The 20784-nt window shown below is 40.3% G+C and overlaps 1 protein-coding gene across 2 annotated transcripts in view; it reads left to right on the top strand.

The window, feature by feature from the left end:
• Nucleotides 1–1154: 1154 nt before the first annotated feature.
• dlg2 (discs, large homolog 2) overlaps nt 1155–20784 on the top strand; it is a gene marked incomplete at its 5' end in the record, with an annotated part of 390565 nt that continues 370935 nt past the window's right edge. For both annotated transcript variants that reach the window (XM_083926483.1, XM_083926482.1), the window contains one exon: nt 1155–1209. In XM_083926483.1, coding sequence (XP_083782609.1) covers nt 1170–1209 — 40 coding nt within the window. The remainder of the gene's footprint in view (nt 1210–20784) is intronic.

Genomic DNA, 20784 nt, shown 5'->3' with positions numbered 1-20784 from the left:
AATGTTTGGTGCATTATAAAACGTAAAATACGACAAAGGAGACCCTGAACTGTTGAGCAGCTGAAATATTTTACCAAGCTAGAATTGGAAAACATTCCGCTTTCAAAATGACAAGCAGTTGGCCTCCTCTGTTCCCAGATGCTTCGAGAGTGTTGTTAAAAGAAGAGGTGATGCAACAGAGTGGTAAACATGACCCTGTCCAACTGTTTCAAATGTGCTGCTGGCATCAAATTCTTAATGAGGATATCATTTGAAAAATCAAATAAATTTAAAATGTTGTCTTTGTGCTATTTTTAATTACATATGGGGTTTCAATGATTTGAAAACCATTGTACTCTGTTTTAATTGATATTTTACACAGCACCATTGACGTATATACAGGGATATATATATATATATATATATATATATATATATATATATATAGTGAATTGTTAAACATGGCTGTTAAAACGTTAAAAAATCTATTTGATTTATGACACCATGCTGTTATTTCTTCAAAACTGTGCTGCTGATTTGGCTTTCAAAAATGCTACTACAGTACAATTAAGTACATTATAAGATACAAGAAAATAAGGCACTTGTTCATTCAATTCTCAATTTGTCAATATTTTTTTTCTTCTCTTTTTTAAAGTTTTTTTTCTTTGAAAAGAACCAATAACTAGTATTGTTTAAAGTACTGGATTGATACGCAGTATCTGTAAACGTAGCAGTATCATTAAAATTTAAATGATACCCGTCCCTAGTTTTGAGGACATTGCAGGTTGGTTAGTTGTCCCAACTGTACACAATCTTGAACAGTGTCATCCAAATTATGAAATTCTAGCACAAGGTGAAAGGCTGCTGTTATTTGCAGCATATTTTACACGTACCTTTTTTAAAGTGCAACTTAAATCATTCTTACAGATTCTAATCGATATTTAAATGAAATTAAAATTAATAAAAATACATCTAATATATAGCTATTAGCTATTATATATAGCTATTCATTTAGTCATTCAATTGTTTGGTGTTCAGTTCATTGTTCAAAACAAACCAAGGAAGCACCAAGCCTGTCTTACCTGCCATCCTCTGCAGACACAGCTCGAGCCCTGGGGCTTTTGGAGGAGTACTGCACTAAACTGAAGAAGCCGGAGGAGCAGCAGCTCAAAACTGCCATTCTGAGAATTATGGGGATTTTTAAAAGCAACCTGTTTGAAGCTCTTCTTGGTAAGTCAGTAAAGCACAACATATCCATCAGGCAATTGGTATTTTTCTGCCAAGTTCACATTGTAGTGTTTTTCAGATAAATGAAACAATTTCAAAGCAGTGTCACAATAGTTCAAGTTCATGTTCAAGTGTTTATTTTGCGATTTGTCCAAGTTCAGGTACACAGGGCCATCAGTGATACTAAAAATAGCACATATAAAACACAGAATAAAAATGTACACATTCTAATAAATATACTAATAGACCTTTTCAACAGAATTCTATTGCTAGGCAACAGTCTTGGTCCTTGTTGACTTCCTGTCAGTTGATGATATTCACTTCAACAGGAAATAAACTAACATTAAGAATCTTTATGTTTAAATCTTTGAAAAGGTCTATACATATGTAGTGCAAAAGGGCAATAACAAATAATGTGTGAGAGGAGGAGCTAAGTGTATATGTGTATGCATGTGTGCGTCTCAGTAGGACATAGTCTGAGATGGGGTATGGTATTTCAGTCCAGCTTAAATGTCCTCTTCCATCAGTCTGGCTGTTTGGTAAAAACTGTTATGAAACTGCTTCCTGATTGCTCTGATGTTCTCTGGGTGGTGGTGTCTCAGCCCCCGACCAAAGCTTCTCCATCTGAACAGGATATGACTGGTGATGTGGGTCCTTGAGAATGGATTTTATTTTGAGAATTAGAATTAGCTCCTTGGTCTTGTCAGTGTTCAGGACAAAGCAGTTCTCCTCTCCAGTGCTGTCCACCAGCTGCCTGTAGCGCGTCTCATCACAGCCCCTTGATGAGTCCCAGGATTGATGTGTCATCTGCAAATTTGTAATACGTGACAAAGTTTGTGAGTGGATAACCAGTCTTTTGTGTATAGTGTGAACAGTCTTGGGCTGAGGCAGCAGCCCTGAGGGTCCCAGTGCTGATGGTTAGGGCTGTGGATACCCTGTTTGCAACGCTGACCACCTGTGGTCTTTCTGTCAGGAAGTTGAGCATCCTGTCAGTTTAGCCGCTAGTCTAGTGGGCAGTACAGTATTAAAGGCTGAACTGTAGTCCAGGAATAGCATTGCGACATACGTGTTGGGGGTGTCAAGATGCTCCAGGGCCGAGTGCAGGGCTAAGGCTTTAGTGTCACCTACTGATCTGTTTTTCAGTGAATTGGAGCGGGTCGGTTGTTATGCGTATGATGGAGACCACGGCATTCGGCCCCAGTTATGGATTTGAAGAGCGGGAAAACAGCCTTAGTCAGTGAGGTGTTGAAGATGTCGGTGTTCACCTCAGCCAGCTCTGCTGCACAGGCTTTCAGGACTCTCAGTGAAACGCCGTCCAGCCCTGTTGCCTTGTGGAGGTTGACCTGCTGCAGAGATCTTAAAAACCTGTGCCTGTGTTACCTGGAGGCTGCTTTCCTCCAGCCCTTCAGGTGTTAATGCTGGCGTGGTGTTCTGCTGGTGGATATCAAACAGGGCATAGAAGGAATTTAGCTTGTCCGACAGGGTGGTGTTCGGGGTACTAGCTTTGTGCTTGTTCTGTTCTTGTTCCCTGCCATATCCTGCGGGACACATTTCCAGAGTAGCAGTTCCAATTTTTTTTTCTTAACAATAACTAAGTTACTTTTGGCAGTTGGCCAACTAGTAGCTACTTTAACACATCATTTTTTTTATTTAAGTCACTATAAATTGGCGTTACTGAATAGCTTGTTACTAAATCATTATCTCCACCACCCGTCAGGTGTAAGAGAGGAAATGATGGTTCAGTTAGTGTCTATAGCTCACCTGTCTTGACTGAGGTTATACAGCTCTTCTGCTACTATAAGTTCAGTAAAACCTTAGTGGGTAAAGCGCAAATTAAAGGTTGAATATGAGCATCAGAATGAGCAGAACATACCATCTAGTGTCTCAAGATCATAGTGACAATAACAAAAAAACAATTCCGACAGTCGGTTGCCAGGTTCAGACCGGAGTCTGTTTGAGCCTGTTTGAACCCGTCCCCTCTTGCAAATCACACCATAAAAACAAGTATTGCAGAGGAGTTTAACTGACAGTTAGCGTTAGCCGTTAGCGTTAGCCGTTCCAGCTAAGTAAAGATGAAAGTAATGTTACCAATCAAGAAAAAAACGTAGCCATTTGGGCGTGCGTTTAAATGGCGTTTCTCTCCTTTCTCTCAGTCCATGGAGTGAATGCTTGGCCTCTATTGACTCTGGTTCTTGCCCGTCTCTGCTCACTCAGCTGCTGGGACAAATGACGCCCCCTTCACTGAGGCTCCAAAGCAGCTGCAGGACTGGCAAACTCCATTTCACCCAGGGCCAGCCTACATTTGCTGCACCCAACAACAGACAACCCTGGCAACCAGCAACGCCCAACGCTATTGGCTGCTACAATGGAAACAGAACGGGACAGAAAGGCATTGTCAAACCCGTCAAAAATTTAAAATATTAACTCAGACTAAATATATTTTTCATGGAAAAGCAATACTTTCATTCTGTACCCCTCAAAACGCCCAATGGGTGTATAATAATTATTTTTTTAAATATAGCTTTTAATAAAGATTCTACATATTCAACCTTTAATCTTAAAATGTGGCAGATTCTTGTCAGCAAACAAACAGCCATTCCCTGTCTTCCAACAGTATCTGCACATGGCTTATTAATATTCAAGTCAATGATTGTGGTGTAGATTAAGCAGATAGACAGCAGCAGCAGAAGACAGATTCTGTGCTTTGATGTCAGCAATATGATCGATATTTTAGATTAGTTCCCAGTAAGATATATTTGACTCTATAAGGTGACTTTGCTGTTGTAAAGTTTACTGTTGCTGCTCCTGAAACAACATTTAGTTAAAGTAATATCCTGTCCCTAATTTATTCTTTAAAAAAATAATCTTTAAAAACGTTGTTATTTCGTATTGGAAAAGAAGCAACAAATCCTAATGACAGCTGAGACTACCCATCCCTACAAGACTGAAAGCATGATCTCAGCTGAGATAATAACACTGACACAGGGTAGATAACAGTATGAGTGTATTTACATGTGTGCCTGGTTTGTGTGTTTCTTAAAACAATTATCCAGGTTTTTGATACAGATGCATTGAATGTTGTTCATTTAATTTGCTATTTGATGGTTTATTTGGAACCCAGTTATGTACAGCATTTATGCAAATAGCATTGACCCTCAGCTCAGACTCAAACTCTGCTGTAAGCTTCTAAGCAGCTCCAACAGCTAACATCACAGATTTCATAGTGTTAGAACGACACCTTTTCAGTCGCTGAACCCCTGTGCTATATACTGAGTGAATACTGTTTTAGGTGGGTTAAATGTATAATATTGTATCAGCCTGAAACATGGCGAGCACAGCTGCTAACAAGAGATTTCTCACATCCATCTTCTCCCTTTACCCTTCAGTGTATTAAAGACAACATTTATGTTACACAAGTGCTATTAAGTAACGCCAATTTAGGGATACCTCCCCTGAAAGTTTTGTTTCCATAACTTGTACAGTTAAAGCTTCAAAACAGCGCCACCTCCTGGATGATTGATGTCATATTTTTCTCAAAGCCTCAGACGAACATCAGAAACTATTTTTCTAAGTTTCCAAACATTACTTTTACCAAGTTTCATCTTGATCGGACACTCGGCCTAGAAGGAATTCGAAAAAGAGGTTTTTGCATATATCTCGATCCTGTGAAAAAAAAGTATAAGCAGAAATGGGCATGGCCTATATCCCGAGATTCACGTAGGTTCAGGGAATGGCTGAATGTAAGAATTTTGAATGTGCGAGGTACGATGTAGGAGTTACAGGCAAAAACCCGTTCAACTTGATTACAGCGCCACCTGCTGGACCCCAGCAGGTGGCGCTGTAATCAAGTTGCTGCAGCCAGCACCAGGCCTGATTTCAAAATGCACATGCACAGTGGTCAAGCTATAGGGTTCTGTTCAGGCTTTGTGGTTCAACCTCATGATGGCCACACCACTTAAAGGCTCTGACCACCTTCCTCTGTGAGGGTTTAGAATTGTCATTTCCTAAACCGAAACCAAGCACTGGGCCACAGAAACCAATTCCATTATCATGTGCACTAGTGACTGAGACTTAAGGGACATTGTAGAATCAGACCAACCTGGTTTCACAGGGTATGGAATAACCATACATTTACTGACTGGAGATCTCTGTAAAGCATTGAAACAGAGTCTGCTGCTTCAAGTTAAAATATTTCTAATATAGAGTGACGCTTAAATTCTTTTCCCTTGGTCTTGTGCCAATTTCAAAATGTGTTATGTGGACTTTTTTTTGTCTGACGATAAAACATTCAACCAAATATTTGAATGTGATCAATAGTTAAAATTAGGGATGTCCGATAATATCGGCCCACCGATATTATCGGCCGATATTGAGTTAAAACTGTAATATCGGGAATTATCGGTATCGGGTTTTTACAACCGATGTTAGTTCTGTAGGCTTCAGCATTTCCGAGTGTACCTGAATGCAACACGGGCCGTTTACAGGCGCGTGCTTGATGACGTATAACAACAACAACACGCTTCACTCGTAGGTTGCTAACCGTGGCTAACAAGCTTCAGCTCGCCCGGTGCATGAGATGTCCGTGGTTTGGAAGTATTTCCAAGTGTCACCTACTAACAGTAAATGTGCGCTTTGCAATGACTGCAAGGCGTTGGTTATGAGAGGAGGAAACAAGGCGTCTTCCTTTAAAACATCAAATTTGATCACCCACCTCAAGAAGAATCATGCGGAGTTAAACGCTACATCTGTGCAGCAAAGTGATGAAAAGAAGCAACAGCCGACACCAAGAAAAAAACTTTTTCTATCGTTCAAGATGCCGGATTCACCAAACGTGTGGAGTTCCTCGAGCCACGTTATGTCTGTATAACGCCCAGTCGCAAGTATTTCTCAGACCAGTGCTTACCTGAATTGCACAGCATTGTTTACAGTCACGTCGAGAAGGTAATTTCTGGTGCTGTATCCGTTAGATCCAATACAGGTTAGCATGTTGAGCTTAACTGCTAATTTATTGATTTTATTATTTGCCAAGTTACGGCCGGTTACTCAGTCTGGAAAAAGAAAACTAAGTTTGTTCACTACTCTGGACTGAAGCTATGCATCTTCCTTGTTGTGATGTTGTCTGTAGTGTTGTTTGAGGCAAAATATTCTCTCTAAAAACACAAACAATTAAATGAATGGCACTTTTTTCAATAACTTATTTTGTACAGACTGTTTACATTTGAAAAGCCGTGTTGCATTTATGTATGCATCCAGTGGGGCATCACAATAAAATTAGGCATAATGTGTTAATTCCATAATAGGTGATATGTGATGAATTTTGGTGTAAAAAGGCTGCATATATCGGTATCGGGTGATATCGTTATCGGAAATTAAGGGTTGGACAATATCGGAATATCGGATATCGGCAGAAAAGCCAATATCGAGCATCCCTAGTTAAAATGTTTGAAGGTCATAGCAAAATTATTTGTTCATCATTTTCATAAATGAGAAATAATGTCACATGTAAACCTAGATGTTTATTGTTTATTGGATCCCCATTAGTTGTCACCATGGTAATGACTATTCTTTCTGGGGTCCCTAAAAAGCGAGACAAATAACAGTTAGAATAGAAATCACAAAAAATTCAAAATACAGAATAATAAAACAAGCTTTTAGATTATTCCCATAAAAAAACTCAGATTATGAAATAAAAATACTTCGATGATTAGGCCAATATAACTATATGTATACATCCATAACGTGTGCATACACACACCCACTCACAATTAAATTCCACATTTATATTATGCATATATACATTCACATGCACCATGCATACACAGTACAAGTATATACATACACAGTACAAGCACCTACACAAACACAGGCACATCAAGAGCTGTCTCTGTACAAATTTAAACTGAAAATACAAAATAAGGCACTCTGCAGCTTTACAGTCAATTGAATTTAACCTAATTTCTTTACTCAAAACAGCTTTTTCAATTTCCTTCTAAATCCTGATTTCTTACACTTAAGAATGAGACAGTTACGGAAGTCCTTTCCAGTAATACAAAACACAATAGCTCTGTACAACACAGTTCTTTTCAGCGCATTTGTCCTAGGTCTTTGGAGTCTGAGACGACAGCTTAAGACCTGTCTGGTATCATAAACATGTGTGGTCTTGGTAGGTACTAATAGAGAAAACAAGCTACTGGGTTTATGCAAAGTATATATTATTATTCAAATACAAAATAAGGCTGCATGCCAATCTCTCCTCTCCTTTCATCCAGGAGAGTTTATCATGCATAGCTTTTAAATTATTCCTAATAGAACAGTGAAGTGCCAATCGTACAGCTCTATTCTGAGCGAGCTGGAGTTTAGCAAGTTTTTTTTGAGGTGGCAGTCCATATTGCCGGGCAGTAGTCAAGGTGGGACAAGACTAATGATTGAAACAAGCTTGATTGTTGTGTCAGTTACATGCACATTTTCTAATGTTTGAAATACTTTTATTCATTTAACTGACTATATTCTTTAATTGTATAGACCAAGATAATGTTTTCTTGTCTTCCCCACAGTATTTTATCATACACAGATTGGACGTCTGTCAAAGGTCAAACATCAACACTTAAGCTTTACACCCAGGATCTTTACACCCAAGCCACTGCATATTCCACCATCCAGTGTTTTTCACTGAAGTGGCATTGTCTCTATTGTGCAGTCAGTATTGCTATCAGTCTAATAGTTGCATGGATCTGTATCACTGTTACCTCATGTCACTGAGTGATGTATTAGAGCCTAACTGACCACTTACCAACAATCACTTGAAGGTTGAGACACTGCAGCAACCATTGCAGCTGGGGCTGAAGTAGCAGCTGAGTTACTTGAAATGAGAAATGAGACAGATACAGTAGGACAGTCCAGCAGTGGTCTGTCTGTTTAACCCAAGACGTAGACTCACTCATAATTTGTGTTCAATCTCAACAACAAAATCTTATCGTGAACACAGTATCAAGAATCGTATCGAATTGTGAGTTCAATGTATTGTTACATCCCTATATATAACGATATCGATATTTTGTGCACCCGTTTGTCATTGTGACTTAACAAGTCTTGCTCAAGAAGAAGTTTTGTTCTCAAATCTGACAAGCGACTTGTTGCCTAAGATAGCGAGAATGTTCTATTGTATATTCCGTTTTAGTAAGTTCAGTACTGCTTTCTGGTCTTGTTTATTTATTTGTTTGTTTATTTATTGCTAATTTATTTTGTGTAATTACTTAATGATTTATTTAATGCTTTTTTAAAATAATGTTTACTAGTTAGACACCAGATTATTGTATTCTTTTAAATCTTAATGTATGAAACAAAAACCATTAAATTAAATGAGGCAAATCTGGCAGATCGAGTTGACTCCCCTCTACCACCAAGCTCCTCAGCTCTCTCCCATCGAGTTCACGTATGAGAGAGAGCTGCACGTACACCACCTCCTTTTATTACCCATCTACGGTAAAATCCACCGGAGAAACAGTGGACGTGTTTTTAATGAGCCGAGGTGGAACCACAAAAACTCCCGTATATGCAGCTCTTATTTCCCCCATGACCGGTTCAGCAGTTTCGGCTAAAGGGCCTCGTCTAATATCTGCATCTGCTCCATCTATTGCCTGGACTGTCCCCTCTCTCCCTCTCCGCACAGCACCCTGATGTCCCGAACATGGAGGTTGATCATGTGAGTATCAAACTATAAATAAAGCTGTCCGGAAAAACTTTGGAGCAGAAAAGGAACCAAGGTAGAAAGCTAATAATGCTTTAGTGAAAAATGAGAATGGTAACATTGTTAAATACAAAAGCCCCGGTGTCTAATGTTTTGTCTATTATGGGTTGTAGCAATTTAAGTGCTCATTAGAGCAGTGTCATAGAACATGTACATTTCTTCTAATGCAGACCTCCTCAATTGCCATCATTGTGATTAGAAGTTAAATGTTTTTCATTGTTGTAATATAATATAGTGTTGTAGTTTGTATTATTAGGATATAAAATGAAAACACTATACATATTATTAATATTATATACATATTGTAACATGTTGCTGCTCATGGAGGAATTGTTGGGTCTCTGTAAATCATGAATAAGTCATAGTGTTGTCGAGACTTTCACTATATACGTATGTATGTGTCTTGAGATAACTTCTGTTAGGATTTGGCACTATTAATTAAATTGAACTGAATTGATTAAAGCCTCACTTTTTTCATTTAATGCTGTGTGTTTATGCAGGCATGATAAAATGAGTATGTGGATTTTTATAAATACTCAATTTCATATTTAAATGAGTTTTGCAAAAGCCTTCTCTGAAATGTTGTGTCTGTATGCTCTTGTTTTTAATCTGTAGTACTTTGGCGTTGCTTTCTCAATGAAAAGAGCTTTACTTATTATTTTGAGCCAACTGAATGCAGTATCAATTCAAGTAGAATGTCATACATTGATTTATCTTATACTTTCACTGCTCTCCTCACACCTGTCCATGGCCTTGAGAATGTGTTAAATATTGTACAGGGGCATGCAACAAAACAAATCTCATAGGATATATATGAGACTGGATACAGTCAGAAACTACTTAGTACTTCCCCCATAAAAGGGTTAATTAGACTAAGACTTTGATTAAAAGGTATATTGTTTTTATATGAAAACAAATTTAATATGATAAAGTGTCAAAACTTTACAGGAAACAAAAAATGTATTCTGTGCCTCTGCCCAACTAACTGAGTAATATAATGAAGAGGTGTGTAAGCAATCCACATGGTTACTAGGTAAACTGAAACAGTATGATTAATAGAAGTTAGTCCAGCAAATACTGTATGTAAACAGTGTACACCAACATAATGTAGACTATACTGTGATTGAGTAATGATACTTAGTGTTGTCAATATTAATATAGCAACATGGAAATATATGACTATATATGATGTGGTAAGACAGTATAACAATATGGTATAGTATAAGGGAAAACATGTATTGTAATAGTTATATAATACTATTAGTGTAACCGTATAGTACAGCAGCAGCACATAATATTACATGTTATATGGTATGGTGCAGTATAGTTTGGGTACAATATAGTATGATATATAATAATACAGTAGGTCTATAGTGCATATTGTTTGATATGAAGTGTGGTATGAAGCAAATATTAAATCAAGTATAATATATATAAATAATATCAAATATATATTGTAAAGTATATAAATGAATCCGTCCTGCAGAAAGTCACTGAGGGGGAGAGAGGAGAGTCACACCGGTGTGTCCACCCGACAGCTTCACCTGGCTCTCTCCAAAGGAACACCTGCAAGTACAATATACGTTAATATTATATGATACCAACTTACGCTATACAGCCATTCATTTGACATTGCATTCATAGCTCTGAGAACAAATGGGCACATCTGATGTTCAACTAACGTTGCATATGCTATCTATTGTAACGTTACTCAGGAGAAATATGGAAGCAAAACATTTGGTAACTCAGCGTGATGAATGATTTTCATCCAGCAGGGCTTCAGCTTTGTCCTCTGATTCAGACAACTCAAACATGGAAGTCAGGGCTGGACTCGTTCCTGTGTACTAATGTTAGCTCCGAGGTTCAGCCATGTTGTGTGCTGGTTGTGTGCTGGTTGTCATGGGAGATGTCAATCAAAACTCGACCGACCACGCCCACACAGCCCTGAGACTGGTCTAAACAGCAAAAGAAGCTGTTTTTTGAAACCTGTTTTCTAATAGTTATGAACGTTTATTTTCACCCAGAGTTTTTCAGATGCTTAATGAGACACCCAACTCTGATAGCTGTGTTTCCAGTGGCTTTAATGTATTACACAAAAAGCATTAAATTAAATTTGACTTTTTGTAATCTTTTGGTGTAGTAGTTGTCATAGTAGTAGTTGCAGCAGTAGCAAATAATAGGCCTCAAACCTCAGGTGGTTGGGAAATGTTGCTTTGAAGCACCCAAAGTAGTTCCAGACCATGTAGACCACCAGAGAAGTGATGCGTTTAAAAGGGTTCCTGAATGCTCCCAAAAGGGTGGCCAGTGTGGCAAACTGAAGATCTCCTAAAGGAGTCTGGTGTATCTTATAATTGTTACTGTGTATTGACTGACTGACTCACTGACTGTATACAGTACACACTGCCCTTTTCTCACATCTATACTGTATATCTCTACCAAGCTATTGCTGTGCAGATTATGTAAACACTTAGTAAAATCTCAGTAAAAGGGCCTGAATTTGTTAACAGTTTGCCTTAACTGTTCATTCATTGCATTACACATTTCTTCAGCTGCCATGCCTGTTCCTTTGTTTCAAATGAGGGTGACAATCTAAAATAAATATTTTCTAGATAATAAACATTAACTGTTTGGACAAATTCCTTCAGGACTTGTTTTTCATTTAATGCGTGGATTATATTTTATAATCTTTCCCTACGTTTGAATGCTTACATAATATCCTGTAACAGATGTTCTCCAGGAACACGCTCATACCATTCACTCATAATGTTGTCCATTAAAATTTTTCCAACTTCCATTGTCCACAAGCTGCCATAACAATGAGTGAGCCTCTTAATGAACGAAAGTCATTCATTCATCAGAAAACATTAGTTCTCGTCACAGTATTAGGTTGTGCAGTGACATACGTTTGTATATGTCAGTATAGAATATGTGAGTTCTAGTTTTGTAATGATCTGTAACTGGACACAACTCCATTTTCATGACTTCTGTTTTTCTTGATCATTGCAAGGCTTTGCTATTGTGAGATATGTTTTACACACTCATTCTACTCACTCAATAAAGAGAGAGCCTACATGTCTTACCAGTTCCTTTGTCAGTAATGAGGAACAATAGGTCTATGCAATGCAATGAAACTGTTACAACTATATGATGCAATAAATGCCTCCTGAAATAGATGTAATCATCTTACAAAGCATTAGGTGCTGTGTAATCTGGCCAGTGGCATGGATGACCCAGCTAAACCCCAGCACTGTAGAGTTGATCAATGTGTGGATTAACCCATTCATCATCCTCACTACGACTCAATCACTCATCTGCACAGTTGAAGGACAGACTGATGTGCTTTCAGCTCAAGCTTCCTACTTCCTTTGATTCACAGTGCTTTAAAGGTGCAAATGTTTTCCCAACAGATTCTTAATTGTCAATCCTGAAAATGAGGATGTCATCATTGTCTTTTTAACATTCTGTAAATTGCATTTGTGTTGTGATACATTGTTCCTAATCTGTTTCAAATGGTTGGAAAGCTTGTGTGTTAGTTTGCTAGCACGTGAAGAATGAATCAGAATACTTTTTCCGAGTTAAAGATAACTCCCACAGCATCCGTATTGTTAACTGATTTTAAAGTGTTATACTGGCATAAAATCATCCCATGATGTTTTTTAGCAATTACATACATGAAATAAGCCATCGAAAAATGTTTTTGTGTATAAACGGAGAAATCCCGGAGAGTCACTAACAGTCACTAATAGGGATGCTCGATATTGGCTTTTCTGCCGATATTCCGATATTGTCCAACCCTTAATTTCCGATACCGATATCACCCGATACTGATATATGCAGCCTTTTTACACCAAAATTCATCACATATCACCTATTATGGAATTAACACATTATGCCTAATTGTATTGTGATGCCCCACTGGATGCATACATAAATGCAACACGGCTTTTCAAATTTAAACACAATCTGTACAAAATAAGTTATTGAAAAAAGTGCCATTCATTTATTTGTTTGTGTTTTTAGAGAGAATATTTTGCCTCAAACAACACTACAGACAACATCACAACAAGGAAGATGCATCTCTTCAGTCCAGAGTAGTAAACAAACATAGTCCTCTTTTTCCAGACTGAGTAACGACTGAGCCGTAACTTGGCAAATAATACAATCAATAAATTAGCAGTCAAGCTCAACATGCTAACCTGTATTGGATCTAATGGATACAGCACCAGAAATTACCTTCTCGACGTGACTGTAAACAATGCTGTACAATTCGGGTCAGCACTGGTCTGAGAAATACTTGTGACTGGGCGTTATACAGACATAACGTGGCTCAAGGAACTCCACACGTTTGGTGAATCCGGCATCTTGAACGATAGAAAAAGTTTGTTTCTCGGTGTCGGCTGTTGCTTCTTTTCATCACTTTGCTGCACAGATGTAGCGTTTAACTCCGCATGATTCTTCTTGAGGTGGATGATCAAATGTGATGTATTAAAGGAAGACGCCTTGATTCCTCCTCTCATAACTAACGCCTTGCAGTCATTGCATAGCGCACACTTACTGTTAATAGGTGACACTTGGAAATACTTCCAAACCACAGACATCTCATGCACCGGGAGAGCTGAAGCTTGTTAGCCACGGTTAGCAACCTACGAGTCTAGCGTGTTGTTGTTGTTATACGTCATCAAGCACGCGCCTGTAAACGGCCCGTGTTGCATTCAGGTACACTCGGAAATGCTGAAGCCTACAGAACTAACATTGGTTGTAAAAACCCGATACCGATAATTCCCGATATTACATTTTAATATCAATATCGGCCGATAATATCGGTGGGCCGATATTATCGGACATCCCTAGTCACTAACAGCTGGGTGTGGCTAACACTGATTAGCTCGGGGCAGTACGGTGAAGGCATTAAAAATGTCTTTTTTAACCACTTATCCTGCTCAAAAAACACCAAACCTCTGCAGTAGCATGATAAGAATCCCTACACATAAAATGAAGCACCAACAATGTAGTAAGTGAACCCAGAGTTTATTAAAAGAGTCTTTTAAAGACTTACCTACTGGCCCTTGGTACCAGCTCCTCTCGTAGTAAAGTCCATTCAAGTGGATTACCAAATGCAATCCAAAATGACATGTTGCCTTTTTTTACCACTTGTGAGTTTGCAGGTCTGGCAATGTATGTTGGTTCTTATATACATTTCACTCACATTTATACAACCCATTCATAGTCTATTCATATATAGATGTACTAAATAGTGTTGTCACTGTAGTGTTATGGAAAAGATTATCCGTCACTCCATGATCATCATGGTCCTCTTTATTGACTCTCGGTACAAACATAAGACAGGGATGACAGACTTCTATTTTCACAGGCAGGTGTTACTACTTAAAAGGTCCGGCTCTGGAGTACCACTATTTAGTGCCTATGCTCTGCGTAACACCATTACAATACACTTACGATCAGGGTTCTAAATTAACACCCGCCAAATGTGGGTAAAAATTCATTTTGGCGGGGTTTGATAATAACTGTTTGGTTTACTAGCCAGTTTGGCCGGTGTAGTAGAATATGAGGTACTACATTTCCCACGACTAAAGAGGAGGGAGTTAGCTAACCTAAGTAAGGTTAAGTCAAACGTTCAGATTAAACTAAATGACTAAAGAGGAGGAAGTTAGCTTACGTGAGTAAAGTAAAAAATTCAGATTAAACTAAAGAGGAGGGAGTTAGCTAACGTTAGTAAAGTAAAGTCAAAGGTTCAGATAAACTAAATGCGGCGGTGGTAGGGACAGACTTCTGGGGCGAGAAGAGGAAAGAGTCAGGGGATGAGGATATCGACAGAGAAAGAAAATATAATTGAATGCCAAATGGCTGACGGGTCGAGGATGGCTTGTTTGATCACTAAAATGTGTTTATGTTTTGCCAGGATTGCTGCATGTACAAAAGAAAAAAACAAAACAAAACGAACAATTTGTTGGTGGGAACTAGTAATTTTAAAGTTGAGGCAGTAAAGGACCATGAGAGTGCCTGAAGTCGTCAGGAGAGCCTAAGGAACCTGTAGATATTATCTTCAAGATGGCGCCGCGGATGGCTGCCTCGATTTGTTGGTGCGCTTTGTTTTGTCTTGTTTTGTTTGTAAACAGTGTTTTTTGTCTGGATTCACGGCTGTCTTTCACCAGAGAACAGCTCATGAACATTCGGGTAACAACTCGGCGGGATTTGTTTCCCGAATTTCTGGCTCCCACATCGGTTCTGGTGAACTTTTTAGTCCAAGGTGCCCTCGCCTTTACAACTTTACGCCGTCGCAGGGGGAAACGAGCCGGTGCGCTCGTGCGCCTTCGCCAGAGGGGAAGACGCACGCCGCTACCTGGAATATTTCTCTCTAACGTGCGCTCACTGGGCAATAAAATGGACGAACTTCAGCTCCTGTTGAGGAGAGACAAGGACTTTAATTCATCCTCTGTTTGTGCTTCACCGAGTCATGGCTGTGTGAGAACATCCCGGACTCTGCGCTACAGCTGGATGGATTCCAGCTTCACCGAGCGGACCGTGACACGCGTCTCTCTGGCAAAACAAAGGGTGGAGGTATTTGTTTCTACATCAACAGCGGCTGGTGCAACGACGTAACGGTGATACAACGGCACTGTTCTCCCCTCCTGGAAACTTTAATTATTAACTGCAAACCATTCTACTCCCCCCGTGAGTTCGCTTCCTTCATTCTGGTCGGTGTTTACATTCCACCGGAGGCCGACGTGCAGGACGCACAGCGCGCGCTCGCCGACCAGATACTGGAAGTGGAGCGGACCAACCCGGACTCCTTAGTTATTGTCCTCTGGGATTTTAACAAAGGTAACCTCAGTCACGAATTGCCCAAACACAGACAGTTTATAAAATGTGCAACCAGGGAGGGGAACACTCTGGATCACTGTTACGCAACAGTCAGTAACGCTTATCACGCCGTCACCCGCGCTGCACTGGGACACTCTGACCACAACATGGTCCACCTGATTCCTGCCTACAGAAAAAGACTAAAACTCTCTAAACCTGTGGTGAGGACATCAAAAAAGTGGACCAGTGAAGCTGCAGAGGACTTAAAGGCGTGTCTGGACTGTACTGACTGGGATGTTTTCAGGACTGCTTCCACCAGTCTGGATGAGTACACAGAAGCTGTGACGTCATACATCAGCTTCTGTGAGGACTGCTGTGTACCAACACGCACCAGGGTGACTTATAACAATGACAAGCCCTGGTTCACACCCAGACTGCGACAGTTGAGGTCTGACAAGGAAAGGGCTTTCAAAAGTGGCAACAGAGCAGAGTATAAAGAGGCCAAGTACAGGTTTAGCAGGGCGGTGAGGGACGCTAAACAGCTGTACTCCAAGAAGCTACAACATCAGTTCTCCTCTAACGACTCTGCCTCTGTCTGGAGGGGGCTCAGGCAGATCTGAGTCTGCCTACAAATGGGAGATCGACCAACTGGTGACTTGGTGCAGGGAGAACAACCTGGAGCTAAATGCTTCAAAAACAGTGGAGATGACTATAGACTTCAGGAAGAGCACAGCCCCACCCTCCCCCATCATCCTGTGTGACTCTCCAGTGGACACTGTGGAGTCCTTCCGCTTCCTGGGAACCATCATCTCCCAGGACCTCAGGTGGGAGCCAAACATCAGCTCCCTCATCAAGAAGGCTCAGCAGAGGATGTACTTCCTGAGGCAGCTGAAGAAGTTCAATCTACCACGGACAATGCTGGTCCACTTCTACACTGCCATCATCGAGTCCATCCTCACCTCCTCCATCACCGTCTGGTACGCTGCTGCCTCTGCCAAGGACAGGCGCAGACTGCAGCATATCATACATTCTGCAGAAAAGGTGATTGGCTGCAACCTCCCTTCTCTCCCAGAACTCTACTCTTCCAGGACCCTGAGGAGAGCAGGGAGGATAGCTGCTGATCCCTCCCACCGTGGTCACTATCTGTTTGAACCTCTCCCCTCTGGCCGGAGGCTGCGGTCCATCAGGACCAAAACCTCCCGCCACAAGAACAGTTTCTTCCCCTCTGCCGTCAGGCTCTGGAATTCTGTTAAAGACACTTAACTGTCATTAGTTATATTAACGACATCTGGAACTCATACGTTATATTAACGTTCCCAAATCAGAGGTGTTATATTAACACCCCCTCCCCCCCTTTTTTTTTTCACTGGACACTTTAACTTGCACATTACCATTATATTATTATAATTATATTATGTATATAATTCAATGCCATATGTTTAGTTTGCTTGTGTTCATGTTTATATTTATGTAGGCACTGTCAAATAAAGTCAAATTGCTTGCAATGAAAATTGTCTGGCAATAAACCTGATTCTGATTCTGATTCTGATATATTATAGATTGATAGAAAGATAGATAGATAGATAGATCAATCCCAAGCTTAAAATAAAATTTTTGCACTTTCTGTATTTTGTTGTATGTATTAGATAGATAGATACCATTGGCGGCAGCTGGTCTTTCAAGGAGGGGAAGCTCATTTCCGGCCTACATCATAAATCTACTTGTTTATTTATATGTAAATTTTACCCTTCGTTCCTTTTCAACAAAATTATCTGTGACCTTGTCGTACCAACTAGGCGTCTTTTCCAGGGACTTTACCAGTGTCCTCTTAATGGCCAGCAGAGCTAGGCTGCTTAAATGGCCTTGGCCTAGCTGGAGCTTCTGCGCCAGGCTACTGTGAAGTGTGACCGCCTGTGAGTGTGAGTGATGGTGACGGGGGGAGAAGCTCCACAGCTGAGTGACAGAACAGAGTCGCCAAACACAACGCTAGTCATTTTTAACAAAGACAATGTCTCTTGGGATCGGTAAAGTCTCTGGATCAGTTCAGAACAACGGAATGAAAAACTTGGAAAATGCTTCGCTGGATTTTTAATCTTCAAGATTGCTAATTCGCTCATTTAGCTGTAAATCAAAAAAGGATTCCGCTTCAGACAGCTCATCCAATCATCATGAAGAAGCCGAGCGTCCGGGCCAGCCCACTGTCCCATAGACCCCCAGAGACTCTGAGCGTCCGATGGGCGGGACAAAGCCCAGCATTTATCCAATGAGCGTCTAGTTTGGCTGCAGTGGAACAACCTGCTCTACACTTCCCGATTGAAGTCAGTAGAAGCTGAGCGTCCGACTGTGTGAAGCACTGTGGCGCTGTGGGGATGAATGAGAAGGAAGTTGGGCCGGTTACCTGTAATATGAGCTGATTCTGAACAAAAGATGAAGGCTTTCTAGCGCGTAACGTAAAACTAAAACATAATCAAGTATAGTAATGGAATAAAATATTAAATGGCAGAACGTGGAACTTAAAATTAACTAGTCAAAATAAAAAACATTTTTGTTAAAGCTGCTAAGCTTTAAAACTACTTAACATGTTCAGTTAATAAAATAAGATAATCCTTTATTTGTCCCACAAAGGGGGAGTTTGCAATTTGCACTTCATGTTGATGTTGACCCTACAAAAAACAGTAGTGACTACAGTACAACACAAATGACCCAACCTGGAGGAGAGCTGTGCTCTACTCTGACCATTTTTTACTGATATAAATTATAATAGGTATTTCAGTTATTTACAAAAATGTACATTCTCTGATTATATTACCAGCACTGATTGACTTAAAATACATAATTTATAACTGGTGTTGTCGTTCGTACTTTTGAACACCAGCTCATGTCCTGGTAAAGTTAATGTCTCCAGTGTGAACTGTTACTGCATACAGAGATGTCTGAACCACATAGGACAGTTAAACATTTAGCTTTACCCCTGACTGCCTCCATCAACTCTGACGGTGAAAAAAGTTCACTTGTCACAAAACAAGTGAGAGACATAATCAACTCGCCTGGCACCAATTTTTCTTCAAACCCAGGTACCTTAGAAACAACTGTACGGCCTGATATATTCTTGGACTGCTTTTATACAATTGACCATAACAAAATAACCTCTACTATCTCGGCATCAAAGCCTTCTACTTGTCCCCTGGACTCTATTCCAACTAGGTTACTTAAAGAAGTTTTACCTTTAGTTAGCACTCCTGTATTAAATATGATTAATATGTCTTTATCAGCAGGTTATGTACCACAGTCTTTTAAAGTAGCTGTAATTAAACCTCTTCTTAAAAAGCCCAGTCTTGATCCAGAGGTTTCTAGCAAACTATAGACCGATATCTAACCTTCCTTTTCTCTCTAAGATCCTCGAGAAATTATTCGCCAATCAGATGTGTGACTTTTTACATAACAATGAGTTATTTGAGGACTTTCAGTCATGATTTAGAATGAATCATAGCACTGCCACAGCACTGGTAAAAAATACTAACGACCTTCTAATAGCTGCAGACAAAGTACTTGTCTCAGTGCTGGTTTTACTAGATCTTAGTGCAGCCTTCGACACTATTGATCATCGCATCCAGTTACAGAGACTGGAGCATCTAATTGGCATTAAATGAACCGCATTAAACTGGTTTAAGTCTTATTTATCAGATAGATCTCAGGTTGTACATGTTAATGACAAATCCTCCATGCACACTAAAGTCAGTCACAGAGTTACATAGGATTCTGTCCTGGGACCGATTCTATTCACCTTATATATGCTTCCCTTAGGAAATATTATAAGGAAGCACTCCATAACCGTATTACCCGACTAGATCACTGCGCGAATCAGAATACTTTTTCTGAGTTAAAGATAACTCCCACCGCATCATGCATTTTTAGAAAGCCTAGGTGAGCCTACGTTGCCTTTCGAAGCATGGATTCACATGTTTGATAACTATCCGCTTGGCTGACAAAGTGGAGAATAAGAGGAAGCGTGCTTTGCTAATACACATGGTCGGCGCAGCGGCTCAGCAGATCTTTTACACGCTGCCAGCGATTGGAGATTTCTACGAAGATGCATTAAAGACAATGCACGGTTTAGAAAGCGCTTGCTGCTTGAGGATACACTCGAAAAGACTTTGACAATTGTTGCCCAGATTGAAAATGCAGTTGCCGAAGCTAAAACGATTGCTTCTCCAATAGGAGCAGTTGAGGCTGTTGTCAGCATGGTTTGCGGGACTACTTTTGTGGCGGGAAGCAAAAGCATACCACACCACCTACCTTTCCCAGATCACCCCAAGGACTGTTGCCTTGAACGGCTCAATGGCTGCTGGTAAGACATGCTACAGATGTGGCTCTTCAAGACACTTTGCAAATTACCCCAAGTGCCCAGCCACATGCAGACGTTGTAATAAGCCTGGACATTTGGCCATTTCGCAGGTGCTTCATGCGATGTGGGAGAAGTTTCCAGTAACTCCGTCACAGTGCTATTAGTTAATGAAGATAATGCAAGTACACTGAGCGGTAATTTAATGTGCAATGTCTCCCTGAAGGCTTCAGGTGGCCCTACAATTACTGCTGATCTGATGGTGGATACCGGGTCTGGTGTCTCTTTTCTCCCAGAGCACATGTACTAGAGTCACTTCAGCCACACCCCTCTCCTGAAGCCCAGAAAAACACTGACCACATACGCAAAGAAACCTATACCCGAGATAGGTTGTCTGGAACTGAGGGTGACATACATGACAAAATGCACTTCCCAGTACATCCATATTGCCCCAGCAGGTATGCCCATTTTACTCATGGATCTCTTCAATGCCCTGTAACTTGAGATCAGAGAGGGTCATGTCACTACCAACACACCCCCTGCAGTCCCTGCTGAAACTGACGACTGGCTGGACAGCCTGTTCAGCAAAAGCTACGTCGTCTGCCTTTTTTGCCATTTGTGATGCAGTATCTCAGGAGCTGCAGAGACTAGAAAAGGACAGTGTCAT

This window comes from Echiichthys vipera (assembly GCF_963691815.1).
Source record: "Echiichthys vipera genome assembly, chromosome: 14".
Taxonomy (NCBI): domain Eukaryota; kingdom Metazoa; phylum Chordata; class Actinopteri; order Perciformes; family Trachinidae; genus Echiichthys; species Echiichthys vipera.
Note: the sequence above shows the minus strand (reverse complement) of the source record. Positions and strands in the feature narration are given on the sequence as shown.